The sequence below is a fragment of the Bemisia tabaci genome, chromosome 2 (assembly GCF_918797505.1).
Source record: "Bemisia tabaci chromosome 2, PGI_BMITA_v3".
Classification (NCBI taxonomy): domain Eukaryota; kingdom Metazoa; phylum Arthropoda; class Insecta; order Hemiptera; family Aleyrodidae; genus Bemisia; species Bemisia tabaci.
Genome location: NC_092794.1, coordinates 65,516,200 through 65,532,066, shown reverse-complemented (window position 1 = coordinate 65,532,066; position 15,867 = coordinate 65,516,200). Strand labels below are relative to the sequence as shown.

Genomic DNA, 15,867 nt, shown 5'->3' with positions numbered 1-15,867 from the left:
TACAGAAAATTAAGTACCTGATCAGCAGATGAAATAAATGGAACAATTTCAATGATGAAAATCTTGAATTTCTACTGAGCGACTGCTGCTGACAACGCTAAAAGGAAGGAGGAGGGAAAAAAATACTAGTTTAAAGTACACAAAATAACATTGAATTTATTTATGTTTCGAAAATGTTAAGACCACTGGAAGAAGACAGATGTTAACATAATACATGTATTCACTTATAATAAGGCTATTAAAAATAGTAAGTACATTTCTCACTTTTTTAATTTTTTCCTCGATTATTTTTTTTTTTTGTTTCCATAATATAATTCCTTACACATAATATTATATATGGTTTTTCCTTATACTTCTTTCTTCTACCGTTTTCCTAATGTACATTCAATAAAATTTAAATCACAATTGCGCAAGATTATGAACAGCAGGGATCAATTAGACAAAAAGAGGGGTGGAGGTTTAAAGTAAAATAAAAATTAAAAGAGTTACTTCTTTTTTAGAATTTTGTTCCATACCATTACTTAATGAATAGTCTTGTTTGATTGCATAGAAACTTTCAAAAAGGGGATATGGTTTTATAATTCAGAGGATTGTCAAGATTTAGTTCACTTTTGAGGGATAAGGGAGGCGGGGAGGAGGAGACCGAGTGCGAGAACATCACCAGTGACAACTCAAATATGATTTCAAAATGGGATCCTGCTCTACTCCCGTCAGAGTTATTTCTACTGGACGCACTATAAGCTGTGATGCATTGATATCACAAAAAATTTGTTGAAAAAATTAGACAGGCAACATTGCTTCTTAAGGGCAGTTTTGGAGAGTCAGATCAGATGAAGACCAGTTCTAAATGTTGTTCCAACTTTTGGTCACACAAAACCTCAGAGAGAGTATTATATACTGCGTTTCTGTAGTGGACAAATTTTGTTTCCCTTTAAACCATGGATTTTAAAGCTGCTGCAGTCTTATTGATAACAAGAACGGGAGATCAATCAAACGATAGAAAGAGTTCTTATGGCGGAATAATAAAAGCACTTGATAATTTTCTGGAGATACTTGAAAAAGAAACAACAAGAATCAGCGAAGAGCTGTCAGTTGACAGAGAGAAAAGGAGTGTGAAAAGACATCAGGGAGAAATGTAACTGTTTCAAGCAAGAGAGATAGGTAGTGGGGTGAGCTCAGAGCTAGCCTTGAGTGGAAGTGTTGAGACACCAACTGGGTGCATGTCAAATTTTGTTTATGGGTCTCTGGCGGACCAGGCACAAGGGCCGACAGGCATGGGACGAAAGTGGACGACTCATGATAGTGAGTACTCAACAATGTGAAGAGAAAGGGATGCAAATCTAAGTATCTTGGCAGTGCTTCAAATGAAATAATAAAAAAAACATCACTATTCAAAACACATGGCTGGTAATATCAAGCGCAAATTTTCATGTAGTGAGCTAATGACAGCTGACAAGAATATCTTTTCTCCAGAAAATCGTCTTACACACTTTACAAGAAAATTTCACAAAATTCAAGAACTACAAAAACAAATTCTGGCAGAGGGGCTAAAAAAGTAGCTTTTAACACAGCAAGAATCCAACTCCTCCGAATTACAAAACCAATAAATGGTAAATTATCCATGGTACTGCAGGAAGTAATATGTGAAAAAATTAAACTAAAAATGTAATAATAATAAATAATATTGAATATATTAAATAATAAAAAAACAAACATTCAAGGGCAATATAAAAGCACAATATACCAAAAAAGTTACTATGAGAAAGCCATTATTTAGTTAATTAACAATTACATAGCTTAAAATACCTAATTATTATCCTAAGCCTAAATCTACACACAACTACCTACAAGTTAAGAGTTTTTATGAGCTATATGATGGAGAGAGAGAGAGATGAAGGAAGGGGACAATATAGATTGAAGCGAACATAAACTTTCACCTAGACATGAATAAATTGATAACAATTATTATTGTTTATGATATGGCTGTTTCATCAGTGAATCCCGACACCTTTAAAAATTTATTCAACATTAAATAAATAGAGATTGAAAAAAAGCAAAAATAGAGAAACCAATTTACTTGCACAACTGGCTAGGACTTGATCATTTCCGCATAGCTCTAATACAGCAAGGTCTGGCAAGCCTTTGATCAAAACCTTAATTCGCCCTACTTGAAAGGGACCTTTGATGCCGATATGGAACCAAAAACTACAAAAATACAATCTTCGTTGGTCAGCATTTATTGTAATAGTGACTACGGACATTGTGAAAAAGATGGTGCACTCTTAGAGAAAAGCTTCACCTGAATGTATAAAAACATGCTTAGTTCCTCAATGGGATGTTAAAAAAAAAAAAAGAAAAAAAGATTTGTAGCAATTTTTAAATAGCTGTCAGTCTTTTTTACCATTAGTCTTATAGACCAGAAAAGTGTATTTCCTCAGAACTTAATGGTCAACAATTCAAGGAAACAAAGATGGTGCACTAAAGGATGCAGAGGAGAAAATTTATAACCAAAAATAAATATCACTAGGATTGTAAGGACACATTTGCCTGAAGAAAAATTTAATATTTAACTCAAAAACTTGAGTATAATCTTAAAATTGAAAATAAACTGAGGATCTAAAAAAGGTTTTTGTCAATTGTATGATTTGAAGGAAGGACTCAAAAGTCAAAATCATTTTACATCTACAGAAAATAGGTGATTGCAAAAAAAGGTAATTGACAAGTCTGAAAAGTTATGCACATAAAATTGAGCTAATACTTGACACAGGATCAAAAGTTCTCCAAATACCTAATTTTAACAAGAAATTACCCTTCATCCTAAATTAATTCACGGCTCTGATACTGCACATAGCAAATATTAACCATTACTTGAGAGCAAAGCAGCGGTTGATCATTGAAAATCTGCCAACAAACTAAATTTACATCCAGTTTACACCGGAAAATCTGACTGAGCTGATAGAAACAAACTTGACAACAATGGGCTCTGTTAGACAGCAACTTTGATAGTAGAGAAGTAGATAGAAAGTATCAAATGAACAAAATCTGTGGGTTGACCCGTTTGAAAAAAAAAAAAGAAGAAAGCAATTAATGACAAGATATTCAATAGAAGCATGACCAATTAGAGACAATACCACATAAACGGTTAAAGAAATGGGGTTAAATTTAATATTTTGGCACGACAAACTAAGGCAATGAGGAAAACCTCGTGACTAAATAGCTCAATACAAAGCTCTCAAAATCGGTAACAAATGGCAATACCATTTTCACAGAAAATTTGGGTAGATTTGTTGCTCCAGCTCCAAAACTGCTATAAGTGCCAAGTCTTGCTTCTAATTCCAAGTCTTGCTTCTGACACACCATTTCCTAGCAAAGAAGAAATTGAAGGGATAATGACTGAGATTTCATTCTTATCCACTCAAGGTTTCCTCTCGATTTCCAGATTTTCTAGGTCACAAGATACCTTTCTAATCTGAATTGATTTCTGACTCCTTGAACAGTTTAGTGCATTACCGTCATGTAGAAGTTGATCGGGTTTAAGTAGCAGAGACCAAATCGGAAAATAAGTCATTATGTTGTGATGCATTAAGCTGGACTGTAGTGTTCTGGTCAAGTATTGAAGAAGACCTACCTCTCACAAATTCAAATGAAAAATCTCAAACTAATGAACTAGAAAGTCTAATGTTTGACACAAAAGTAATTCCAACATCAAATCAGAGCAAACTCAAAGAGCTGCTCAGACTGGTTCTCCTGGTACCTTACTAGACTATAGGGTTAAAAGTCTTTAGATGAAGAGTGGACAACTTCATGGTATTCAAAATAAGCTTCTGGCAATAATCATCTACTGATCCAACTGTAGAAATACATAATTTCAGAAAAAAGACAAACCTATGTCAAATAGAAAACTTGGAGTGAAATTGAATAAAGTAAGAGCAGTGTTGGGCAACAATGTGTCTTCAGTACTCAAAACAAAGATGTCTTTCGATTGAGGATAACTCATTCCTCCGATACTATGTTTGGATGTCCTTGAACAGTATCACTTAGTACTGTTCGACCAATCAGAGTGAAGCAACACAATTTCAGGATTAGGGTTACTAATTCCTTTTACTTCTTCTGAAAGAGATGGGGGTGAAACGATTTAGGAAAAATTATCCCATTGTCCGAGTGATAATTGTTGGAACTTGGTCTTAATTAGTCCTTCGGACGTAGGCCACAGCAGGTATATGGAAAGTAAATCATAATTTTCGTAGATGAGGATAAAGATAACGACAACCAGCATGGGAATGTACAGGAACAGCAGAATGATGTAAGTTTTAGGAGAGTCTCTAGACTTATAGTGCCATCTCTGCACCTTTGGTACTTTACAACTTGATTTCGAGAGAAAAAAGGATGTAGTTTGAAATCTTCCATTCATTGACATACATAAATTAGACTAAGTTACACTTAATTTGATCAACTGGAGAATCGAACTACTCTAACATTTACCTTGGTAAGTTAAAATAAACATTTCTTAATACACAGCCAATTATCAAACTACATAATACCTATGGGTATATGGTGTTGATGGTCGCTTTGAAAGCGATTTGTACGAAAGGAACTGGTTTTAAGTTCACTTGCTTTAGATACTTTTCAGTGAGGGGAAAACTGTCAAGTCAAAATATCGAAAAAAAAAAAAAAAAAAAAGATACAAGCTCCCCTTTCACATTGCAAGACAGAACTACATGACTTAGAGAACGATGACACAAAAATTAAATTCCAAGATGTTTAGCTCAAGAATAAATTCTCTTGCGGAAAAGAAAAAGAAGAGGAAAAGAACTTTAGTTGGAGGGCGAAATTTGATGATAGATCAATATAATAACTTCATGATGAAGTTCTCTCTGCGGTGGAGACATGTTGAAGAATGTGATGAATCTCTGAGGGCTGACGAGCGACCTTTAAGCATGGAAAGCTCGCTTTGTTAGAGGGACAAATTTTGCCAGATTTGGAAGTAGAACCTTTGGAAAAGTGATGAAGAGTAATTTAAGATTGTCAACCGAATTAAAAGGTAATTAGGGGTTACAGAATATAGAAGAGAAACTGAAGCAAAAGCTTCTTACGGTTCTGAAGGAAAAGATGACTAAAAAACCGTTCAGATAATATAAACTTGAGAGTGTACACACTCTAATTTGAGGGAAATAGAGCATACGGCAAACATTGGTATGATTTTGAACACAAATAAGCCACAGCGCTGAATGAATCTAACGTTGAGTGAGAAGAGAGAATGTAGTGAACGAGAAGAAGATAAATTAATGACTAATTTAAACTTAAAATAAATAAAATTAACAAATGCAAAATGATCTACATGAGTAATTGTACTAAGACAAAGTTTTCCTAATGCGAAGAAAAAACGCAATGCAAAGCTGCCAGAGCAATGGCTGTAAAGCGACGGATGCTCATCACTGATAGAGACCGAGCGGTAAGCACGATGTGTCATCTAATTGATTGAGGGTCTTTAGCATGGGTTCTTTCAAAATTGAAGAAGGATCAGCAAGGAGCATATCAAAACCCTTATCTGGCAACAGAGCATGATTACTAACTAGTCAAAGAAAGGACACTCAAGTCTTGTTATCACCAAAAAAGAAGACAAATTTCTATCGAAGCAAAAATAAAACCTTTCCCTTACTTTCATCATGAGAATGAAAAACAATTATTTTTGAGCAACGAAAACGTCATTTGAGTTCTTCTATCTTTGTCTCACAGGATACATTATAAGATTCAACAGAATTAACACGAACTATAGAACGCACCAAACTAACAGAAATTTGTACTTGAAATTTTATCATCTCTTAACAAATATGCGAATACTTCAACTACTGTAAGCTTTCCTATACTGGGGATTGCAGAAGGGAAGGGAGGGATGATGATGGGGTCGGAGGGAGAGAAAGGACATTCAAACTGCACGTTTACTTCCTTCCCTTCAGCTGTATTTCATTCTATGTTATTAATCTCAAAAGTAGTTTAGAAGTATTGGCGCTTGTACCTGTTCATAACATTTCAACAGAAAAACAATTTAGATACTTAAAAGGGAGTAAGATGAAAACAAATGTTGGAATGTTTATTATTAAGACTAGAATTGATAAGGACTAATTACTAGCAATTCAAGAGGTTATGAATGAACCATTAAAAGCAAATTAAATTAAAATTAGAATAAAGTTCATTAAAAAGAGGGAAGAAATAAATTAAGGTAACCGTGTTCCAGAAAGAGAGGCAAGCAAATTGGTTTCTCTGATGTAAGTAACGCCTTACATGACAGCAAGCTTAAAAAAGCAACACTTTACTTTCTTCGCCAACTGCCACGGCAAGGGATTAGTTCAAAAATATTGATACAAAAATTACAGGCAAAGGTGATTTAAAATAAAATTTGCATTCAAAAAGAGAGAAGAAATTATTAATACACACAGACATACATAAAGTTCCTACAGTTAATCCTAGATATAAACCATCATAAACCTAATAAGACAGGGCTAAAAACCCCTCACAAATAAGAAAGTCCTTTAAACACAAAAATTAGCTAATTTTTTTTGTTTTTTGTTTTTTTTTTAATTTTTTTTTTTTTTTAGATTATTTAATGATTTTTTTGTTAAATTTTATGCTTTTATATCAATTATGAGCTAAGAACTAAATAAAAAATGTTAATACATATTAATACATAATTTTTTCCTTTAAATCATAGAATGAAAAAAGTGGCACTTATAAATCACAAAAATACTGAGGATGGGCTAATTATAATACACATGAAATTTAAAATACAAATGCGCACATAGACACATCACACATTTGTGTGCCAATCCACACAAATGTTCATTCCTGTTTCCTTTGCATGGATATATAAAAAATATTAAGATACGAGGGAAAAAGATTGGAACTCATCTGAAAGATACTTACGTTCTTTTGGTATAAGGGTGATCTGATATGACGAGACATAAAGAAAATGGTAATGTTTACTACACTAAAGCAATGCATTGAGCTTTGATTTGATAAGTACAAGAGCAGTTCTTTGCTTGTGCCAGTTACAAAAACGCACAATTTTCGACAAACTGAAAGAAAGAATTTTTCGAGATCAGTTGAATAACTGCAAGAACTAGTGTGTATTCAGCTAGGTTACAGAATTGGAGAAGTATAGAGTGCGCACGGACAATTTTTTTTTTTTCTTTAAAGCTATAGAAATTGTTCCTTCCTTTGTATAAAAACTGATTATCAGGTATTTTAAAGCTCATTCGTTGATGTGCAACTAAATTGAAGCCCTCTTGAGCCCAGAGAAATGTGTCGGCTGATTAGGAATAAAGTGAGAGAGTTTCAAGTCTGGATACACTAGATTCTTTGACAGAACACTTGAATCAAATGTGAACACAGAGAAAGCTCAAGCGAGAGCTGAGACGCTACCGTGTAAGAAATAATCAGGGCAGAGACTGAGGCAACTATAGAAAGAAAAGAAACACTGTTACTACTCCTGTTGGAAAAAAGGAAACAGTTGGATTTGAGGAAAGGTTTTCTAACTGCACGTGATTGACCATGCGCTCTACAAAAAAATTTACCCCAAATATTTTTGCATACATTGTTTGAGTATCATGATTGGAAATTATCAAGTACATTTTTAAAATTTTAGGCACCAAAATTATAAAAACGATAACACGGGACATCGGAGTGGTAACATGCTTATTTTTCCCCCTTGTAAAAACAAATATATTAGAAAATAGGAAATCTAGAGAACTGCACTTGATTTAAAAAAGGAGAGAGGAAAACTGAACAGTTGATTTTAGCTTTTGTAAATTTACAACAATTAACCACTAAACTTAAGAGTAAATTCACTTTAGTGATTATTAGTAATATTCGTCACTTACAACATAGCTACTTCAGTTTGATTTTGAGAAGCAGATTTGAAAGTAAGCATCGGGTTCAGCATAAAAATAAAAATTTTAAGGAAAAAAATAAATATATATATGCATATATTTAACGAAATAAATAACCAATAATTTAATACAATTATTCATCAGTATCAACTAACACACACTGGTAGATAAAACATAGGAATAACACCCATTTATTAAATCTTTGGGAATTTCTTACATTTAAGTATGTATTATCATAAACAGGACAAATTACACTAGAAGAAGAAATTCAAAGACGAAAAATGAGAGAAGGAAAAAAAAAATTCTAAACCTAGATCTTTTTCCTTATAAAAGTAATTTTATCAGACTTCGTTTATGAGTTGTCAATCTACATCACAAGACCTTCAATTAATTCATGAGAATTAATTTATAAATTCAAGTAATCATTTCAGATAATAAGAAACGTGGAAACAATTTGTTAGAAACTTTCAGGTCAATGAGGTATGGGAGGAAGAGGGGAACGAAAAAAATAAAAGCAAAAATAAATAAGAACAGGGGCTACTAAAAGGAACTTTGATGAGACTTGACAGCTAGATTTACATACAATTAACAAAGTAACAATTCAAAGTGTGGAATGCACAAAGTGCTCTAACTGAAACTTCCGCTGAAAACATCTACAAAGAAACGCTGCTGAGTCATTTGATCACTGAATTTGACAGTTCGTAAACAACTTTCACAAAATTGTGGAGAGAACTGACAGAAAGAATGCCGAATGTTAGGGCATCCTCATATCAGACTTCCATCGGGTACCTTCATTAATTCTGAATACTAACTAGTCTTTCGAGGGAAACACAAAATTTAACCGGTTGTAACAGCAGCGAATAAGCTGCTACTGGAGACCTGAAATGCGTATAAAGTTAGTTACACCTTAAAAGTCAATGCTTATCAATTTACGAAGAAGAAAAGAGTATATTTAAAATTTCCTTACGACAAACAAAACTTTCAGGAAACTGAAATGTTCTAACCTCTATGATGTTTGCTAAATTCGGATCTCAAGCAATAATCAGAATTTGCTACCACTATGCTTCAGCCATCATTTCGCTCGACTACAATACTTAAGCATGCATGTACGTTTAGATACAGCACAATAACCCCAAGGGATGAAAGTTCGTCTCTCCTGAGGCATGGTGTGGTGCGACTAGTTTGTCAAAATTCCGTGTGATAGCAAAAAGATGAAACGAAATAGCGAGGAGAGCCAATTAACAAGGACAAATTAGTCAGGCAAGCACTGGTTGTTATTTGACTTCCTCGAAACATGTCACTGTAAAACAAAGAGACCAGCATGGCAGCACAAACTTCAAATTTTGTTTCAAGATGGCCACTTACCAACAATTGTAAAAAGTCGTTTATGTATTTATTGCATAAGTAACTACCTAAGAAACAATAAAACTAAAAAATTAAAATTAGAGGGCTCTTGCTTTTCAGAGATTTTTTTAGTTTATAGTCCGCTATTTTTCTCCACAGCATATCTTAGCACTTAAACTGAAAGTATTAGCAAAGGGAGGATTACACAGGGAAATCCATTGACTGCTGTTTTGTGAGCCTACTAATTGTATTAAAATGAAAAAAAAGAGAAAAAAAATCTCAGTTTATTGTTCAGAAAAAATGGTCATAAACTGTTTCAATTAGGTGGCCAATATGACGATTTTTTTGATTATCAAAATTTTTGATTTGTAGTGAGGTTTGAAAAGAGAGAGGAAAATAAAATAAGTGCGAGAGCAGAGCCAGGACCAGATAGAGCATTGGCTTGAAAGGTTGTCACTAGTTTAAAGTAACCAGAGTCAAGTGAATAATAAATTAAGGAAAGAAATATGGGTGATGTCGTCACAAAATAGATTCTACTGAATTCTGTGAGGATTAAAAAAGGAAACAACATTGGAAAATTTCCATCGATCAAATCAGAATCTGAAGCACTAGAATTTGATACATTATATTTAGGGGCATATGACTACGACTAGATCTCAACACTTGACGAAATAAGCTAATTTCACCTTGCGCGGTCTTGCAGAGGTGGATCATGATTGCAAACTCACGAGATATTCAATATAAATTAGGAGGGAGAATGAAAAGTTGGGTAAGAGGGCAAGAAATGAGAATAAGAAAGCATAAACCTGAATTACCTACCAGCCTAAAAACTTAACCTAAACTAGCATTAAGAATAAACTAAACTAACATATATTATGCAACTTAAGCTTTCACTGTCAATGTCAAATAAAACTAAATTGAAGAAGGGGAGGGACAAAACTGCGAACCAATTTTCTTGGTGAAGTCAACGACCAGAAATAATAATAATTAATAAAATGCACTACAATCCCGGCTTTCTACCGAAATACTTATGCAATAAATAGAAACGATAAATGACAGTTTACACTTGTTGGGTATCTGGTAAAAAAACGAGCTGTAAATCAGACAGCAGTTTAAATCGAATCAAACCAATGCTGGTACTCTTATCCCACAAGATGGGGTCAACAGCAGACCGAGCAGTCGCATGCAAGAAATATCAATTGTCTGCTTTCGAGGGCTACTCTTATGGCAGAAAAATTACCCAGATTTGATTTTGCGTTCACGGAGAGAAAAGGTAAAAAAAGGCCAATGCGATCTCGCAAGTCCAGAGAAGGTGCTTCCAAAATGAGTTGCTAGACTAACATCTGAGATGCCTTGTCACTCAACCAATAATATTTGAACAAGGTACAAACCACAAATAACTCGAAGCAGGAGAAAAAGGTGCACAGTTGTTCCTTTAACATAATACATTCATTCCTACGGTTCCTATTTAACTAGTCATCAATCACTCTCCCTCCCAACATCATTAATGCCTTCACCTGTTAATAGAGAAGATTCACAGTAGTTAAACATCAGTCAATATCTTGTCGAAAAGCTCTAACCAAGAGGTATGCGATCACGAAAGATCATTCTAACTTGTATGCGATAGTTAATATGTGACAGTGAGAAAATATCACTGTCCAGCACTGCTAAGTTACTTCAAGAGATACTGTTGGGTTTTGGCTACATCATCAAGCTAATGTGTTCGACAAACATTTTGATCTTGAGCACAAATGTATTGAGATGGAAGATCACCGACGAATGATGATTCCTTCACTCAAATAATAAGAGGCAATAGAACAGAAAGCAAAATTTTGATTAATACACTGAAATTTCTGCTACTATTCCTAATACATACAGAAATTAATATTACGTGAGGATTTTAAACACTAAAGGGGGAGAAACATTTATACAATTACAATTAATATTTGGTATTAGAATTGGCAAATTTCAAGTATCCATCTTATCATTCTCAAAAAGGGACAAGTGAAAGAGAGAGAAGGAATCATGCACGGCCTGGTAGTGTTAAATTTTATCAACTTTTCAAATTAGTACGGAAACTGAGCTACCACTTAGTGTTTAAATTTCTCAACACATCTCAAGTTATAAGAATCAGATTTCAATTTTCCAGCATGGTCAAGTGCTCGAAAAGAAACTCTGTGAATCTCTGTATGAGGATCATGAAAATTTTCTTCAGGTTACCTATTTATTCCAAAGTTAAGTAATTCCAGAAATGCACAAGTTAATAGTCTGAATCTATGAAAATTCAATGATGGGATTCCTAGCCTTTGACTAAGGTTAACATTCTGATTTCTCATGATGGAAAATGATAGGCTGATAACTCCTCCCTAAACTCATCAGCTGTTGTACAGTACTACATATTCTATCTACTCCCAAAAATGTTACTCTTGAACTCTACGTAACAAACAGCAGCATCTTTTCAACTCACAGTATGCTCTCACCCTCACGGAGTGCCACCAGGACTGAACATAACCTAGGGAGATCCATTAAAATTCAAGAGGAGCTATTTACACGATTGTAGAATTTTAGGAGGTTAAAAAAAAACCGCGAGAATAAGAGAAATCTTAAATTAAATCAAAGGAATACGGTTTAGAGAGAAAAGATTGCAAGATGTTCAAGACGAGTTAGACTGCTCCTAGCGATTCATTCTGGACGTTCGCCACATACATGTGTCACATTAAATCAGTACTCATGAGCTTGAAGTTGTGCTGGTTCTAATAAAGAATGCGAAGGAGGATTCTTCCTTAAATAAACTTGAGAAATTTATTCAACTGGGCAGTAATGTTTGTCAGAGAGAGAAAGTTAGAGGGTTATAAAAATAAAAAGAGTTAATGGACTAACAATAAAAATGCACAAGGCAACATTAAAATGCTATTGCAGAACAATAATTGATTTCAATTCTAAAATTCAGTTTAGCCGCAAAGATCATTTAAAGCTGCTTTTTGAATTGTGTCTTCTAGACTTTACAACGGGTTATATTTTCAACTACATTTAAAAAACACCCAAATAAAACTGTACACAAGATCATTGCAACAAACTCATCACAATCATTTGAAAAATGCACTGATGCTAATACAGACAAACATTGGTTCTATTGAGTACTAGGATAAATGTTCCCAGTATGTTCAAGTCACATAGAAAACAAAACATCCACAGCAAAAAATTAGCTGGTAAAAACAAACCACAATCCAGAGAAAAATGAGGACAAAGGACGGAATCCACCACAAAATACTTGACAAGATTGAAAAAAGGTAAGCCATTTAAAGTCTGAGCAGAGATTCAAAAGAATATTGACTAAATGCAAAAAATAAGACATACATTCAGCAGATAGACAAATTGACAGATGAGCTAATCGAGGAATCATCATGAAACTTGTGTATTCCGCTAAGTTCTGTGAGAAAGAAAAAAAGGGATGTCTGTTGCCAAGTCACTGTCAAAACTGCAATACGGAGATTCAGCAAGAGAACAGCGGCTGCAAAGATTCTGAGTATAAATTCTCCATCCCTTTACCACAGTGTGAACCAAAGAAGAGCCGAATTTCAGCAACAAAAAAAATGTAATGAAATAAGAATACACAGTTGATCCACTGATAATAGTTTTGCTTCATCTGTTCCTTAACTGCTTGACGACAAACATTTTACACCTAAACGCATCCTTTCACAGGGCACAGACTTCTACTCGAAAGTGAAAGATGTTATGATTGCTTTAAATTCATGGAGGAACTCAAGACAGTAACTATAGCCCGGGAGTGAGTTTTGATTCTTTGTAAAATTTCAATACGAAGAACCAGAAAATGAGAAATAAGAGAAGATACATGAGACAAGGACACTGGACTGGAGTTTCAGATCAAGAAAGAATCTTGATTGGCTAAACTTGATTGTTGTTAAGTCTAAATAAGGGTTAGTTCAATGATACTCGTAGGTAATTTGAGCATTTGTTTCACAGATAACATAAACGTTCTATTCTAGTTAATCAGTGTCACATTCGCCTTGGCGATGACTACTGTGCATAGCGGCACTAGAGTACGAAACAGGTTTAGCTTAGAAACAGACAACAAATCATGAAAACGTTAAATGGATTGTAAACAAAACTATCACCTAAATAACAAAATTAAAAAAGAAATATAATTCATAACGTAACATTTTTACAATTATCATTAGCTACTGCACGTTCAGATACTCCTACTTTTTTCTTGTTTGCGAACATAAGTTAAAACTTTTAAAACCTAATTATTCATATGAGATAAGAGTTAAACAGTTCTTTATTATGATCCAGAGTTTTAGCACTTTTAAAAAAATACCCACTAAATCAAAATTAAAAATTTTAGTTCATCCACTAATGTACATAGTATAATTATTTGGACCAGAATTAAAAAAACACAGCAAAGATACTTACTTCATCTTAAAAATTACCCCTAAATTAATCAGTTATTGAACTCACTATCTGTGTAGTTTTTCATTTGTTTTTTGCGCAGAAAAGAAAATACTACCATTAAAAAAAAGTTAAAACCTATTAAGGGAACAAAACATAAGCAAACAAAGTGTCATGATAATAAATTTTTAATTCAATCGAATTTAACAAATGCAAGTATTAAGGGAGGGTCTGAAACGAGAAAAGAAAAATAGTCAAGAGAGGAAACCCACAATTTATGTAAATGCAATATTTTTTTCTTTTTTTTCTGCTGAAATCTGTGGTAAGGGAGGGAGTCAAGGTCATTCAAATGATTCAACGTTCAAGATGTACTTAGGTTCAAATGGCTGGAGCTAACTGATTTTCAACGGCCACTTGTTATTTTACTCCAAAAATAAGAAATAAATGAAGAAAAGCATGAAAATTGAAAATTGAGTCTATAAATTTGTTAAAAATATACCTGAGAGATGAGTGTTTTAATTTAATTCTTTATGTAAATAACTGCCGTGTGACTTGGAAAAAATTAAAAATTTCGACTTTGCTCGCCAATGAACATTTAAAAAAATTGGAGGAAAAATTAAAAAATTCTGCGTCCGTTTGAGGAGGAAACTACATTAAGAACAACCATGTTGGGCACGAATGAAATCAACAGTAGAGTAGGCTAAGATAGAAAAGTAACATAAAAAAATAAATTAAGACATGCTAAAAATAACTTTTCTGAATTTCATTAAGAGACAGTACAGGTAAGTTAGTAAAATACATTCATAAAATTTTTTAAAAACAACTTAAGTCAGCAACATACTGTTTCAATCAAAACGCTTCTGCGACTAACTTTGATGCCGTTGCACTTGTTTAACATAAATTTACTCTGCTAGGATTAAAATTCGATTAAATTAATTATTTATTAAAAAAAAAAAAAAAAATTAAAAAAGAAAACTAACCAAGGCGTCTCTTTCATATTGTGCTTAAAATGAATTATATACTAACAGTTAAAACGTAACAGAAACTTTTAGGAAAACTCTCATAACAAAAGAAATATTGAAAATCAAAATTGTTAGCCGAAGCAGATGCTCACGGTCTGTCTTATATGAGGAAAACTCACAGTTATTTTTCTTTCACTGGAGCACAAATTAAAAGAAATTTTGTCTTGAATAATTCACTTCCAACCAAGAATTCTTTGTTGTTTTCCCAAAGTCATTCTTTAATTTTAAATTAAAATAATTGTGCCGATAAATTTAGTAGCGACGACTAGCAGAACACAATACATTTGTACCCTATAATACTAAATAAAAATTCTTGGCTGGTAAAGCAAAATTGATTGAGAAATCACTATCATGGAGACATAATGCACATTGCATTTCAGGATCCCTTTATCCTAATTAAAAATAATGCTCAAGAATAATAATATGTAGTCAAACTAATAGTAAATGAAGTAATGAGAGATACAGTAAATATAATGGTTATACAGCATTCAATATTAAAGTAAGCTCTTACCTATCGCATGGAAAAATATGAAAAGGGATACTTGAAATAACAACAATCGAAAGTTTTAAAACATGATTAACACTCTTATTGAAATAACTCTATACAAAAATGACTAAATTTAATTAGGGATATGGACATCATCAACAAAAGAAAAATTGAAAATAAAAGTGGGGGGATAAGGGATAAAAATGGATTAAAATCAAATAAATAAAAAAAAGAGAAAAAAAAGAGGAAATGAACAACATGAGAAATCTTCTTTGGGAAGTAGTTAAAGTGTCGTGGATGATTATGGATACACCCTTAAAATCTAGTCTCAATAATGACTACGAAAAGATTACGATATGGAAAAATTTGTTGTAGTGAATTGAACTTATGAACACAGCAGATACTTGGCTGCTTACATTGATTCACCACCCAAAAGATCACCAGGTAAGAAAGAATTCAAAGATGGGGTTGAGCGATGCTCGTCCAAAGGAGGAGCACCCCACAAGCTACTTGAAGGTGAGTTTGACGGCCAACCCGAGCTCCAAGTATCAGTTGTACCTGCAGGTTTCGGGGCTCCCCCCGTAGGACGGTTCCAGCCACTGTTGGACCCTCCTTGCTGGCCGAGGTGTTGAAGTAATGAATGCACTTCTGACTCGGCCGGAGATTCTGCGAATATTGTCGTGTTCCCTAACACGCAATTGTTCAAAGCACCTTGAGC

The 15,867-nt window shown here is 33.6% G+C and overlaps 2 protein-coding genes across 5 annotated transcripts in view; one reads left to right on the top strand and one right to left on the bottom strand.

Annotated features, from left to right (window-relative positions):
* Positions 1-256, top strand: part of LOC109041802 (uncharacterized) — a 16,656-nt gene extending 16,400 nt beyond the window's left edge. For both annotated transcript variants that reach the window (XR_002009999.2, XM_019058228.2), the window contains one exon: positions 6-256. Coding sequence is in view for 1 of the 2 variants with exons in the window: in XM_019058228.2 (XP_018913773.1) it covers positions 6-13 (8 nt within the window). In the remaining variant the exon portion in view is untranslated. The remainder of the gene's footprint in view (positions 1-5) is intronic.
* LOC109041801 (trinucleotide repeat containing adaptor protein gawky) overlaps positions 137-15,867 on the bottom strand; it is a 54,040-nt gene continuing 38,309 nt past the window's right edge. For all 3 annotated transcript variants that reach the window (XM_019058223.2, XM_072296080.1, XM_072296079.1), the window contains one exon: positions 137-15,867. In XM_019058223.2, coding sequence (XP_018913768.1) covers positions 15,562-15,867 — 306 coding nt within the window. In that variant the 3' untranslated portion in view covers positions 137-15,561.